This window comes from Haematobia irritans, chromosome 2 (assembly GCF_050003625.1).
Source record: "Haematobia irritans isolate KBUSLIRL chromosome 2, ASM5000362v1, whole genome shotgun sequence".
NCBI classification, from domain to species: Eukaryota; Metazoa; Arthropoda; class Insecta; order Diptera; family Muscidae; genus Haematobia; species Haematobia irritans.
This window is the reverse complement of record NC_134398.1, coordinates 49,953,525-49,967,496: the sequence shown is the minus strand read 5'-3', so window position 1 is coordinate 49,967,496 and position 13,972 is coordinate 49,953,525. Positions and strand designations below refer to the sequence as shown.

General features: G+C 32.7%; 1 protein-coding gene and 2 long non-coding RNA genes across 3 annotated transcripts; all 3 read right to left on the bottom strand.

The window, feature by feature from the left end:
* Positions 1 to 766: 766 nt before the first annotated feature.
* On the bottom strand, positions 767 to 2,954 carry LOC142224247 (uncharacterized). Its single transcript, XM_075294020.1, has 3 exons — positions 2,777 to 2,954; positions 2,356 to 2,712; positions 767 to 2,287 (listed from the first exon to the last, which is right to left on the bottom strand). Exons 1-3 carry the CDS (start codon positions 2,858 to 2,860, stop codon positions 905 to 907), a joined length of 1,824 nt encoding a protein of 607 aa, XP_075150135.1. The 5' UTR covers positions 2,861 to 2,954; the 3' UTR covers positions 767 to 904.
* A 2,288-nt stretch (positions 2,955 to 5,242) lies between these two features.
* Positions 5,243 to 5,690, bottom strand: LOC142223094 (uncharacterized). The gene is made up of 2 exons (XR_012718558.1): positions 5,520 to 5,690; positions 5,243 to 5,452 (listed from the first exon to the last, which is right to left on the bottom strand). It is a non-coding gene; the product is annotated as an uncharacterized LOC142223094 (long non-coding RNA).
* A 3,990-nt stretch (positions 5,691 to 9,680) lies between these two features.
* LOC142227691 (uncharacterized) lies at positions 9,681 to 10,466 on the bottom strand. The gene is made up of 2 exons (XR_012719982.1): positions 9,958 to 10,466; positions 9,681 to 9,890 (listed from the first exon to the last, which is right to left on the bottom strand). It is a non-coding gene; the product is annotated as an uncharacterized LOC142227691 (long non-coding RNA).
* Between the last annotated feature and the right edge of the window lie 3,506 nt (positions 10,467 to 13,972).

Below are 13,972 nucleotides of genomic sequence, written 5' to 3'. Positions count from 1 at the left end.
CCGACAGATCTGACACCTGCTTCGCTTTGGACACATCCAGTTGAGACAGCACGCTTCCTTGAACTGGATGTGGATGCTTGAAATGTCTAATCCCTGTATTTGTTTGTAATCGTTTATCCTTTGTTTGTTTTGTCTTTTTCTATACTTTTTCCACAGGGGCTACAACAACAACAACAACCAATTATCAGAATAAATTCGGGTAATTCACTCAACCCAAAGTGAATTACACTTGAACCTTCCGAAAAAAGGTTTGATTGTCGGTTACTGCCTAAACAAATTTGCAAGCATATCTCTTTTCCTTTGTCAAACTCAAATCATCGATTTGAATGTAGTTGGCTGGGTTTGTTTTTGAGCGTGCTTCCTCTATCTTCATTCGTTTTGTTATTGTTGGTTTCTCTTCGATCATTATTGATGTTTTTGATTTCAGCTTAAAACCATGCATTGACTAAACTACAAGTGTAGCGTAACCAACAGGAGAAAAGTATGCTTGTCAAATTTATTTGGGCAAAGCCCTATAGACTGCAAGATGGTTGGATGTACAGCTGTTTCGGAATTACCACATTCCTCATCAGCATCCTCTACTTGCAGCAAAACTATCAACCAATTATCAGAATAAATTCTGAAAAAAGGTTTGATAGTCGGCTACTGCCCAAACAAATTTGCAAGCATGGTAATTCCGAAACAGCTGTACATCCAACCATCTTGCAGTCTATTATAGTAACTTTAAATGCAAATATATCCAAATAATTCAAAATCAGTTTACAGCTTCAGATTAAAGACCTTTATTTATGTTTATCTTTTTCTTATTTATGCTCCAGTAGCATAAGTCCACAATCTGTCCTCCAGCAGCATTCTATATATTGCACAATATCGCCTTTTGCAAATCTACAATAAATCTACCAATTTATTCATCATCTGAATTTCCAAACACATTCTCTTCATCACCAATGTTTATAGCGTTTTGTGTTCCCTTTCCACGAAAATCATTCAGCAAAGCTGGATCGATTAAATTCAAATTTGCATAAACATATTGAAAATCAAACTGCGGAATCTCCTTGGCATCGGGTTGTATGGAACGCAAACCAATGTGGGGTCGCAGAAAACTATCGGCTAAAGGAAACCATTTAAGCAGAATGTCTGGTTTTAGTCCCTTTTGTGTTGCATCCAGAATACGTTTTCTTTGCTGCATATAGGTAATACGAAATATTTTTATTTTCTTCGCCACATAGGCTGGTGTTAGATTATAACCCATGGACGCGGCTATATCTTCAATAGCGGCATTACGCAATTTTCTTGACCTATAATCGGGATCTTTCAAGTCCCACAAACATCTATGGGCACCATATAGCCTTAAAAATTTTACCGAATGTTTTAATGACCATTTACCTTCCAATAGATCATCTTCTATACCTTTCCATATAATTTTGTCGCAATTTAAAGGTCCTGTATCTAAATCTGGTGTCAAGTTTTTCTTAGAATCCAACAAAAATTCATCATGAAATAATGAAGCCATTTCTTCATTCATATTGGACATGGGTGCCACGGAGGGTATGGGGTTTTCAAAACGACTTTCATAATCTTGCTCTTCATTATCCGATCCTATATGGAATTCATCTAGATATATAGCTTCCATTTTTAATTCTGGCATGGATTCCATTATATGATCGGCTTCAATCCACCATTTATAAAGAGGAATATAATGTGGATTTTCCAAGATTTTCAGTTTTTCATCGTGATAGGTTTGTCGAAATATTTGCCAACGTTTTTCTATACTCTTGTACGTTCTGCACATTTCTCTAGCTATCGCTTCCAAAGCAGTTTTTTGAGATTCTTCTACAAGTTCTAGGCTAAGGTTACTTGTCAAAAGTATAGAGTTTTTCTTTAGCAAATGTATAAACTGAATTGTTGTCTCCAAGGACCATGCGGCTTTTATGTGATCCTTACTTTGTTCTTGTTTGGGAATGCTTGTAAAGCTATCCACTCCCGATATTTCTAGCATTTCATGGACATATTTATTGTCTGAGGTGTTCAAAATTTCCAATTGTTTTTGAAGATCATCCTCTATGGCTTTCAGATCACTAAATTCCTTTGATTTGTCATCGTATTCATTTTGTTTGAAAATATCTTCATTTGTATTGATATTCTCTTCCTTCAATTCGAGTATATTATAATATGGAAGCTCATTTATCTTCTGAGTGGTATATTCACCCAAAAGAGGGCCTAATGTTTCATAATTTATGGGGAAGGTAATTTCATCCTCCAAATCTGAGTGGAAGTTTGAGTCGCTCTAAAATCAAGTATAAAACCTCATTGTTATAAGTAAAAGTAGGCTTATAAAAAGTAATTTTTACGCACCTTTAACTTTCGCCTCTTCTTTGGCACTTTCCTCAGAAAGGCATCTGCTAAAGGAAACCATTTCAGTTTGGTCTTCGCTCCTAAGCCACGTTCCATTCGTTGTTTTATTCTTTTCTTTTCGTAACGATATGTGGCTCTTATAACATTTATCTTTTGCACAATTTGATTCTTAGTTAGTTCCCCTCCCATGGCTGCGGTAATATCCAAAAGAGCTGCATGACGCATTTTTCTGTTACTGTTATCCTCATTTTTGGTATCCCAAAGACAACGATGTACACCATAAAAACGCAAGAGACGCATTGTCTGCCACATGGGCCATTTCTCTATTACAGTTTCCCCCAAACTGGAGGCAAAAGGCTGCAGAACATAGAGAAAAAATAAGTGTCAACATTCCGGAAAAAATGTTAAAACAAATGCAAACCTTTTTGAAAGCATCATTTTGATATTCATCATCTTCTTGGGAAGTCCAAAGTAGCGTGGTGTTGTGGAAAGAAGGCGAAACCATTGTCTCTGGTTTTGATTACCTTTTCTTCTCTTCACGTCAATTATCATGTTTATTCAATGATAAAAGCAATTAAGAAATCTAAAGACAATGTAAACAAAACTTTTATTATTATTTGTACAGAACATCTGTTCGTCAGAGTTGCCAATAGTTTCGTGAAGTAAGCAGGTGGCTAAAACTCACCGAACAGGTAATGGGACTGTTACACATGACATACAAATTAAGTGCCATCACAGAAATATCGCTAAGTCAAAACGAAAGCTTTCATTCGTAAACAAATTGGACAGCATTTCAAAGTTTGAATTTATCCCAATCGCTAACATGAGACTATAACAATATCCAACTCTGAATTTGATATTTTGTGATCTTCATTTATCTTTATTTAAAGTCGGGTTTTATCGGCTTCAAAAACCAGGATTTTTTCCAAATCCGATGGACGGTATTTTATGAAACAAATAATCCGGGTTTCATAAAAACAAGTAATTTTGAAAAAAAAAATATTTTACTGTCACAAAAAACAACGAAAAAACTAGTTGGATAATTTATTAAAACTTACACGCATTTTTTAATTCAAATGTACGTTCCCAGCCAGCATTTCAAAGTTCCTTTTCATCCTCATCGCTACCACCGACTCGTAAGTGACACTGCAACAATCGCCAACTGTGATAGTATTTTGCCATCACTATTCGCAAGAGCCATAGTATCACTATTGTTACAAGAGCCATTTTATATTTTGTGAAACACCAAGCACATCTTGCTTCTTATAATTTATTTAAATAAAAAAGATAAAGAAGTGCTGAAAACATAGTTATTTCGCTTAAAATTGTGAAAGGTATATTGGTGAACAATTTTTGACTTTCCAAATGGAATAAAGTGATAGTTTTTCAAATATTTTTCCAGACACGCTGCCTCCATTGCCCTGCCAGCATTTCAAAGTTCCATTTCATCCTCATCGCTACCACAGACTCGTAAATGTCACCACAACCATCGCGAACTGTGATGGGGGAAGCATATCAAAAAGTACAAAATGTACATGAAAGTATTTTGCCATCACTACTGTTAGAAGAGCCATTTTATTTTTTGTGAAACGTCAAGCGCAACCAGCTTGTTATATTTTATTTAAATAAAAACGAAAATAAAGTTCTGAAAACATAGATATTACGCTTAAAATTGTGAAAGGTGTATGGTGAACAATTTTCGACTTTCCAAATAGAATAAAGTGATCGTTTTTCAAATATTTTTCCAGGCACGCTGTCTCCATCGAAAATAAACAAACTGGCTGATAGACGCTGCAATATGTAACTTGCTACTTAAAACTCAACATCATTCTTTTATTAATGCAAAAAATTATGTTAAATGTGATGGGATAAACCGAAAAATGTTATATTTATAAGAAATTATAAATGTTTAATCAAATCAATAAACATCTACACAATCGTGTTTTACTTGACCACAATGATTCTTCTACAATTACCTTAAAATGCACTTTTACTGATAGTTTGCAGGGGTTCTTATTGGCGTCCTTCGAAATTGATCTAAATAGGCACCTAATAATTGCACTGATGAGAAACTTTTTCGTAGTAACTTGGCGTGGTACAACTTCTCAATAGTGACGGCGCTTTTCCGACGAGTTTTTGATGTCGTATATGATTGTTTTCGACGTAGTGGGGATTCTCAGAAGCGCCCCCAAATTCAAAAAATGTTGGCAGGGTGGGAATAAAAACACTGGCTGACTTGTAACTCAACATCAATCTTTTATTAATGCATAAAAATATGTTAAATGTGATGTGATAGTCGTATAAATGTTATATTTATGAGAATTTATAAATGTTTCATAAAATTAATAGACATCTAAACAATCGTAAAAAGCGGCGTCACTATTGGCGTGGTACACCAAGTTACTACAAAAAAGTATCGCATGAGTGCAATCATTAGGTGCCCTTCTGGATACATTTAGAAGGAAGCCAATAAGAGCCCCTTCAAACAATCAGACAAAGTGCATATTAAGAGAGTTGTAAAAGAATCATTGTGGTCAAGTAAAACACGTTTGTTTAGATGTTTATTAATTTTATGAAACATTTATAAATTCTCATAAATATAACATTTATACGGCTATCACATCACATTTGACACATTTTTATGCATTAATGAGAGATTGATGTTGAGTTACAAGTTGTAAGTTAAATGTTGTAGCGTCTATCAGCCAGTACTTTTATTCCCAATGGAGGCAGCGTGTCTGGAAAAATATTTGAAAAACTATCACTTTATTCCTTTTGGAAAGTCAAAATTGTTCACCAATTTACTTTTCACAATTTTAAGCGTAATAACTATGTTTTCAGCACTTTATTTTCGTTTTCATTGAAATAAATTATTGTAGAAGAATCATTGTGGTCAAGTAAAACACGATTGTGTAGATGTTTATTGATTTGATTAAACATTTATAATTTCTTATAAATATAACATTTTTCGGTTTATCTCATCACATTTAACACAATTTTTTGCATTAATAAAAGAATGATGTTGAGTTTTAAGTAGCAAGTTACATATTGCAGCGTCTATCAGCCAGTTTGTTTATTTTCGATGGAGACAGCGTGCCTGGAAAAATATTTGAAAAACGATCACTTTATTGTATTTGGAAAGTCGAAAATTGTTCACCATATACCTTTCACAATTTTAAGCGTAATATCTATGTTTTCAGAACTTTATTTTCGTTTTTATTTAAATAAAATATAACAAGCTGGTTGCGCTTGGCGTTTCACAAAAAATAAAATGGCTCTTCTAACAGTAGTGATGGCAAAATACTTTCATGTACATTTTGTACTTTTTGATATGCTTCCCCCTTCACAGTTCGCGATGGTTGTGGTGACATTTACGAGTCTGTGGTAGCGATGAGGATGAAATGGAACTTTGAAATGCTGGCAGGGTAATAAGCCTATCTTAAACTATCTTAAAATGCACTTTGTCTGATTGTTTGAAGGGGCTCTTATTGGCGTCCTTCTAAATGTATCCAGAAAGGCTCCTAATAATTGCACTCATGCGATACTTTTTTGTAGTAACTTGGCGTGGTACAACTTTTCAATAGTGACGGCGCTTTTCCGAGGAGTTTTGGATATCGTATACGACTGTTTTCGACGTAGTGGGGATTCTCTGAAGCGCCTCCAAATTCAAAAAATGTTGGCAGGGGATAGACGCTGGAGCATCAGCCGAATATAGTAGAAATGCAAATTATACTACGTTCGCAATAGACACGAAATCCTCGTAAACGAGGATATTGACCGAAATCCTCCTAGATCTCAGTAGATTTGGAATAGGCAACTATCAGCAGGCTTGTAAAGGATTTCTACAAAATCTCTTTAAAAATCCCATATACTGCCTTGTACAACTGTGGTTTTAGTACTTGCTTCCTCAATTTTCCTTGTAGATGAAAGCTGCTAAATCCTCAAATCTACCAAATCTCGTTATTTTGCCAGTCCCAACACTTGAGATTTGTAAAGAGATTTTAGTTCTAAATAGCTAGATTTCGTGTCTAGTGCGAACGTAGTATTATAAATCAACATAATTTCTTTTCAAGGCATTACGTTCAATGTGTTTCAATAATAATTTTATTTTTATTTTATTTTTATTTATCTAAAAATAAATTGCACTCATGCGATACTTTTTTGGAGTGGTGCAACTTCTCAATAGTGACGGCACTTTTGCGACGAGTTTTGGATATCGTATACGACTGTTTTCGACGTGGTTATGATTTTCAGAAGTGCCGTCACATTCAAAAAGTGTTGGTAGGGAGAACTTTATTTAAATTGTGTCAATAGTTTTCTGAAACGAGTAAAACTTTCATAAATTATTTATTTCTTGAACTTTGTAAATGACAAAAAAAATCTTTAACAACAGAAATGTGTATTATATTTATTAAATTTTCTTCTTTACGAAAATTATCTTATATGAATCTTGTTGCTGTTATGCGCTTTACAGATTATCAGTTATTCCGTACGGAATGTCGGTAAAGAATCTTACAATGTGTCGGATCGATACGACTTGTCGGCGATGACATATCCCATATATTGTACACATATAAGTTAAGTCCGAAGGCATAATCGATACTGCTGCATGTTTATGGAATCGATAACACATTTACCGATTATTTAGTCATCGCCGACAAGTCGTATCGATCCGACACACTGTAAGATTCTTTACAAACACCGACATTCCGTCCGGACTAACTGATAGTCTGTAAAGCGCATTAGAAAAATAACTTATTTAAAATTTCCTAATATAAGGCCGGTACTCTGTTTGTTGGTGCGAAAAAAGTTCCACTCAATCATTGTTTCGCGTTGAAAAATGATAGTGTTGACAATATATTTTGAAGAAAAAAACAGCCATTTTGGAACTTTTCGCGTGTATTTCATCGAAATGTATTGACAACATCGCAAAATGTCACGAAATGATTAAATATACATAGACAACTACACGGATGAAAAAGACTGTTCTTCATATGTTTGGCTATAAACATTATATGTTTGGAACACAAATTTTTAACACAATATTTTTGAGTGCAAGCATATAATGTTCATAAACTAGCATAACATGTTTGGGACATATATGTTAATATGTTAGAACATATTATGTTTGGGACATAAAATGTTTTTAAAAATAATATGCTTGGATGCAAACATATATTAATTTAGAAATAGCCTATAAACATATATGTGTTTAGTAGCTTGGAGCGCTATTTAACAGGGAGTGATATTGAATTAAGTTGGTGGTTGTTGCTTGTTATTACAAAATTTGCATTTTATTTTTCCTTGGGCAATTGATCAGATACTTCTTTGATTCTTACAAACTGTGTGGTCCGCTGTTCGAATCACCGTCCGGCAAAAGGTAAAATTAAAATAAAAAATCATACAATTGAATAATTTCTTCTACAATGTTTGTATTACAGAAAAAGGTGCTAAGAACTAAAAAATCTCGTGGAAGTGAGAAAGATGTCGGGGAATATACAATTGGGCAGAAACAAAATTTTGAGCATTCAGGTCGAAAACCTATGTTGTTAGCACCTATATTACCTGTTTATTTTCATAATTCATTATGATTGTAAATATATAAATAAATAAATAAAATGTTGAGCACAATATTGTTTTGGAGAATTTTTTTTAAGCATATAATATTTTTGGGTGCAAAATGCTTCCAAACATATTATATGGTCACATAATAACATATTGTTTTTTGGAAGACAACATAATTGAATTTGGATGCAAAAATACAAAATGTTTGGAACTTAGACTACCCAAACATATATTGTTTAGACCAATATGCTTTCAAACATATTATATATTGGAAGAGATCAAACATATAAATGTTTGGGCAATAGCCAAAAATGTATATGCTTGAAGCAAAATATGTTTGGGAGTATATGTTACAGAAGCGAGTTTTTGTGAGCGTGTAGTGGCTCGATTTACACACATACACGCATACATAATAATTAAATTGAAAAAGAAGAAGCAGTAGTTATTTTACAAATAACTTTGGATTTAAAAAATCTAATTTTACAATGCTTTACAATTTTATTTTTTGGACATAGCAATTAATTCTTGTGATTCCATTCATTGCTACCCCTGTACTATACATGTTGGTTAAAGTTCTAATGCTTGGTTGGTTGAAGTCAATTGCTGTACTCCTTTTGTTAACATTTTGTTTTGTGTTTGTTATCCCGATGCCCAGTACAAATGAAACGATTGTAAAATATAATTCACCAAATAAAGCTTTTATTTTGTTAACATTTGTGATTAAATTTCATGTTTTATACATTATTTATGTTCTACAAGCGGCTAGATGTTGGTTGCTAGTTTATTACGGAAATACAACTCCATGTTATACTTTGTTTTCTCAATCGATCAGATTACATTTTTAAATAATAATCCGATTCACTTTTGCATTATAAATTCACCAAAATCAGTTTAATAAATAAATTATTTCTTAATTCACATTGCAAATGGCGCCATGTTATGAAAATACTGACTGATCGATTTACGTCAGTTTTTCAACTCGAAAAAAACAAAGTATCACAAATGGAAAAAATTTCGCTAGTTTTTCGCATTTTTTGGTTTTGTATGGAGTTTCAACGCGAAAACCGAACAGAGTACCGGCCTATATGTTTGATATATGTTAGATGTTTGATTTTTTTTGGGTTTAAAGTGGGTATTAAGTTCGAGTTTTTTCACTGAAGTGAAAACTAAATCAGTAAAAAACGGCATATGAGAATTTATAAATGTTTCATAAAATTAATAGACATCTAAACAATCGTAAAAAGCGGCGTCACTATTGGCGTGGTGCACCAAGTTACTACAAAAAAGTATCGCATGAGTGCAATCATTAGGTGCCCTTCTGGATACATTTAGAAGGAAGCCAATAAGAGCCCCTTCAAACAATCAGACAAAGTGCATATTAAGAGAGTTGTAAAAGAATCATTGTGGTCAAGTAAAACACGTTTGTTTAGATGTTTATTAATTTTATGAAACATTTATAAATTCTCATAAATATAACATTTATACGGCTATCACATCACATTTGACACATTTTTATGCATTAATGAGAGATTGATGTTGAGTTACAAGTTGTAAGTTAAATGTTGTAGCGTCTATCAGCCAGTACTTTTATTCCCAATGGAGGCAGCGTGTCTGGAAAAATATTTGAAAAACTATCACTTTATTCCTTTTGGAAAGTCAAAATTGTTCACCAATTTACTTTTCACAATTTTAAGTGTAATAACTATGTTTTCAGCACTTTATTTTCGTTTTCATTGAAATAAATTATTGTAGAAGAATCATTGTGGTCAAGTAAAACACGATTGTGTAGATGTTTATTGATTTGATTAAACATTTATAATTTCTTATAAATATAACATTTTTCGGTTTATCTCATCACATTTAACACAATTTTTTGCATTAATAAAAGAATGATGTTGAGTTTTAAGTAGCAAGTTACATATTGCAGCGTCTATCAGCCAGTTTGTTTATTTTCGATGGAGACAGCGTGCCTGGAAAAATATTTGAAAAACGATCACTTTATTGTATTTGGAAAGTCGAAAATTGTTCACCATATACCTTTCACAATTTTAAGCGTAATATCTATGTTTTCAGAACTTTATTTTCGTTTTTATTTAAATAAAATATAACAAGCTGGTTGCGCTTGGCGTTTCACAAAAAATAAAATGGCTCTTCTAACAGTAGTGATGGCAAAATACTTTCATGTACATTTTGTACTTTTTGATATGCTTCCCCCTTCACAGTTCGCGATGGTTGTGGTGACATTTACGAGTCTGTGGTAGCGATGAGGATGAAATGGAACTTTGAAATGCTGGCAGGGTAATAAGCCTATCTTAAACTATCTTAAAATGCACTTTGTCTGATTGTTTGAAGGGGCTCTTATTGGCGTCCTTCTAAATGTATCCAGAAAGGCTCCTAATAATTGCACTCATGCGATACTTTTTTGTAGTAACTTGGCGTGGTACAACTTTTCAATAGTGACGGCGCTTTTCCGAGGAGTTTTGGATATCGTATACGACTGTTTTCGACGTAGTGGGGATTCTCTGAAGCGCCTCCAAATTCAAAAAATGTTGGCAGGGGATAGACGCTGGAGCATCAGCCGAATATAGTAGAAATGCAAATTATACTACGTTCGCAATAGACACGAAATCCTCGTAAACGAGGATATTGACCGAAATCCTCCTAGATCTCAGTAGATTTGGAATAGGCAACTATCAGCAGGCTTGTAAAGGATTTCTACAAAATCTCTTTAAAAATCCCATATACTGCCTTGTACAACTGTGGTTTTAGTACTTGCTTCCTCAATTTTCCTTGTAGATGAAAGCTGCTAAATCCTCAAATCTACCAAATCTCGTTATTTTGCCAGTCCCAACACTTGAGATTTGTAAAGAGATTTTAGTTCTAAATAGCTAGATTTCGTGTCTAGTGCGAACGTAGTATTATAAATCAACATAATTTCTTTTCAAGGCATTACGTTCAATGTGTTTCAATAATAATTTTATTTTTATTTTATTTTTATTTATCTAAAAATAAATTGCACTCATGCGATACTTTTTTGGAGTGGTGCAACTTCTCAATAGTGACGGCACTTTTGCGACGAGTTTTGGATATCGTATACGACTGTTTTCGACGTGGTTATGATTTTCAGAAGTGCCATCACATTCAAAAAGTGTTGGTAGGGAGAACTTTATTTAAATTGTGTCAATAGTTTTCTGAAACGAGTAAAACTTTCATAAATTATTTATTTCTTGAACTTTGTAAATGACAAAAAAAATCTTTAACAACAGAAATGTGTATTATATTTATTAAATTTTCTTCTTTACGAAAATTATCTTATATGAATCTTGTTGCTGTTATGCGCTTTACAGATTATCAGTTATTCCGTACGGAATGTCGGTAAAGAATCTTACAATGTGTCGGATCGATACGACTTGTCGGCGATGACATATCCCATATATTGTACACATATAAGTTAAGTCCGAAGGCATAATCGATACTGCTGCATGTTTATGGAATCGATAACACATTTACCGATTATTTAGTCATCGCCGACAAGTCGTATCGATCCGACACACTGTAAGATTCTTTACAAACACCGACATTCCGTCCGGACTAACTGATAGTCTGTAAAGCGCATTAGAAAAATAACTTATTTAAAATTTCCTAATATAAGGCCGGTACTCTGTTTGTTGGTGCGAAAAAAGTTCCACTCAATCATTGTTTCGCGTTGAAAAATGATAGTGTTGACAATATATTTTGAAGAAAAAAACAGCCATTTTGGAACTTTTCGCGTGTATTTCATCGAAATGTATTGACAACATCGCAAAATGTCACGAAATGATTAAATATACATAGACAACTACACGGATGAAAAAGACTGTTCTTCATATGTTTGGCTATAAACATTATATGTTTGGAACACAAATTTTTAACACAATATTTTTGAGTGCAAGCATATAATGTTCATAAACTAGCATAACATGTTTGGGACATATATGTTAATATGTTAGAACATATTATGTTTGGGACATAAAATGTTTTTAAAAATAATATGCTTGGATGCAAACATATATTAATTTAGAAATAGCCTATAAACATATATGTGTTTAGTAGCTTGGAGCGCTATTTAACAGGGAGTGATATTGAATTAAGTTGGTGGTTGTTGCTTGTTATTACAAAATTTGCATTTTATTTTTCCTTGGGCAATTGATCAGATACTTCTTTGATTCTTACAAACTGTGTGGTCCGCTGTTCGAATCACCGTCCGGCAAAAGGTAAAATTAAAATAAAAAATCATACAATTGAATAATTTCTTCTACAATGTTTGTATTACAGAAAAAGGTGCTAAGAACTAAAAAATCTCGTGGAAGTGAGAAAGATGTCGGGGAATATACAATTGGGCAGAAACAAAATTTTGAGCATTCAGGTCGAAAACCTATGTTGTTAGCACCTATATTACCTGTTTATTTTCATAATTCATTATGATTGTAAATATATAAATAAATAAATAAAATGTTGAGCACAATATTGTTTTGGAGAATTTTTTTTAAGCATATAATATTTTTGGGTGCAAAATGCTTCCAAACATATTATATGGTCACATAATAACATATTGTTTTTTGGAAGACAACATAATTGAATTTGGATGCAAAAATACAAAATGTTTGGAACTTAGACTACCCAAACATATATTGTTTAGACCAATATGCTTTCAAACATATTATATATTGGAAGAGATCAAACATATAAATGTTTGGGCAATAGCCAAAAATGTATATGCTTGAAGCAAAATATGTTTGGGAGTATATGTTACAGAAGCGAGTTTTTGTGAGCGTGTAGTGGCTCGATTTACACACATACACGCATACATAATAATTAAATTGAAAAAGAAGAAGCAGTAGTTATTTTACAAATAACTTTGGATTTAAAAAATCTAATTTTACAATGCTTTACAATTTTATTTTTTGGACATAGCAATTAATTCTTGTGATTCCATTCATTGCTACCCCTGTACTATACATGTTGGTTAAAGTTCTAATGCTTGGTTGGTTGAAGTCAATTGCTGTACTCCTTTTGTTAACATTTTGTTTTGTGTTTGTTATCCCGATGCCCAGTACAAATGAAACGATTGTAAAATATAATTCACCAAATAAAGCTTTTATTTTGTTAACATTTGTGATTAAATTGCATGTTTTATACATTATTTATGTTCTACAAGCGGCTAGATGTTGGTTGCTAGTTTATTACGGAAATACAACTCCATGTTATACTTTGTTTTCTCAATCGATCAGATTACATTTTTAAATAATAATCCGATTCACTTTTGCATTATAAATTCACCAAAATCAGTTTAATAAATAAATTATTTCTTAATTCACATTGCAAATGGCGCCATGTTATGAAAATACTGACTGATCGATTTACGTCAGTTTTTCAACTCGAAAAAAACAAAGTATCACAAATGGAAAAAATTTCGCTAGTTTTTCGCATTTTTTGGTTTTGTATGGAGTTTCAACGCGAAAACCGAACAGAGTACCGGCCTATATGTTTGATATATGTTAGATGTTTGATTTTTTTTGGGTTTAAAGTGGGTATTAAGTTCGAGTTTTTTCACTGAAGTGAAAACTAAATCAGTAAAAAAAGGCATAAAATTATACATATTTGTTGCAGATTTTATTATAACTTGATGGGGAATAGCCCAAAGCGAGTTTTCACAAAGTTTGTATTCCTTAAAAGTATTATTAAAGAAAAGTAATCGTGAAAAAATTGCGATTTTAGAGCCTAAAGGTGAGTACTATGTTCGGTTTTTTCACCAAAACACTAAATTAAAAGTACAAATATATTTATGAAGACGATTATATTTTGATCGATTCTTGCCAAATAATGGATGGAAAAGATTCAAGGAATTGATAGCAAATAATTGTATATTTCTAAACTAGTTAATTAAAAAAAGTAACCGTGAAATCAAGCTGAAAACCACCTTGTTTTCACGGTTACTTTTTTTAGTTAACTTATTTAGAAATATAAAATTATTTGCAATCAATTCCTTGGATCTTTTCCATCCATTATTTGG

Coding starts and splice junctions, on each gene's coding strand:
- LOC142224247 (XM_075294020.1), bottom strand. CDS start 2,860: ATGGTTTCGCCTTCTTTCCACAACACCACGCTACTTTGGACTTCCCAA. Junction 2,713..2,776: donor AAAATGATGCTTTCAAAAAG/GTTTGCATTTGT, acceptor TATGTTCTGCAG/CCTTTTGCCTCCAGTTTGGG. Junction 2,288..2,355: donor AGAAGAGGCGAAAGTTAAAG/GTGCGTAAAAAT, acceptor ACTTGATTTTAG/AGCGACTCAAACTTCCACTC.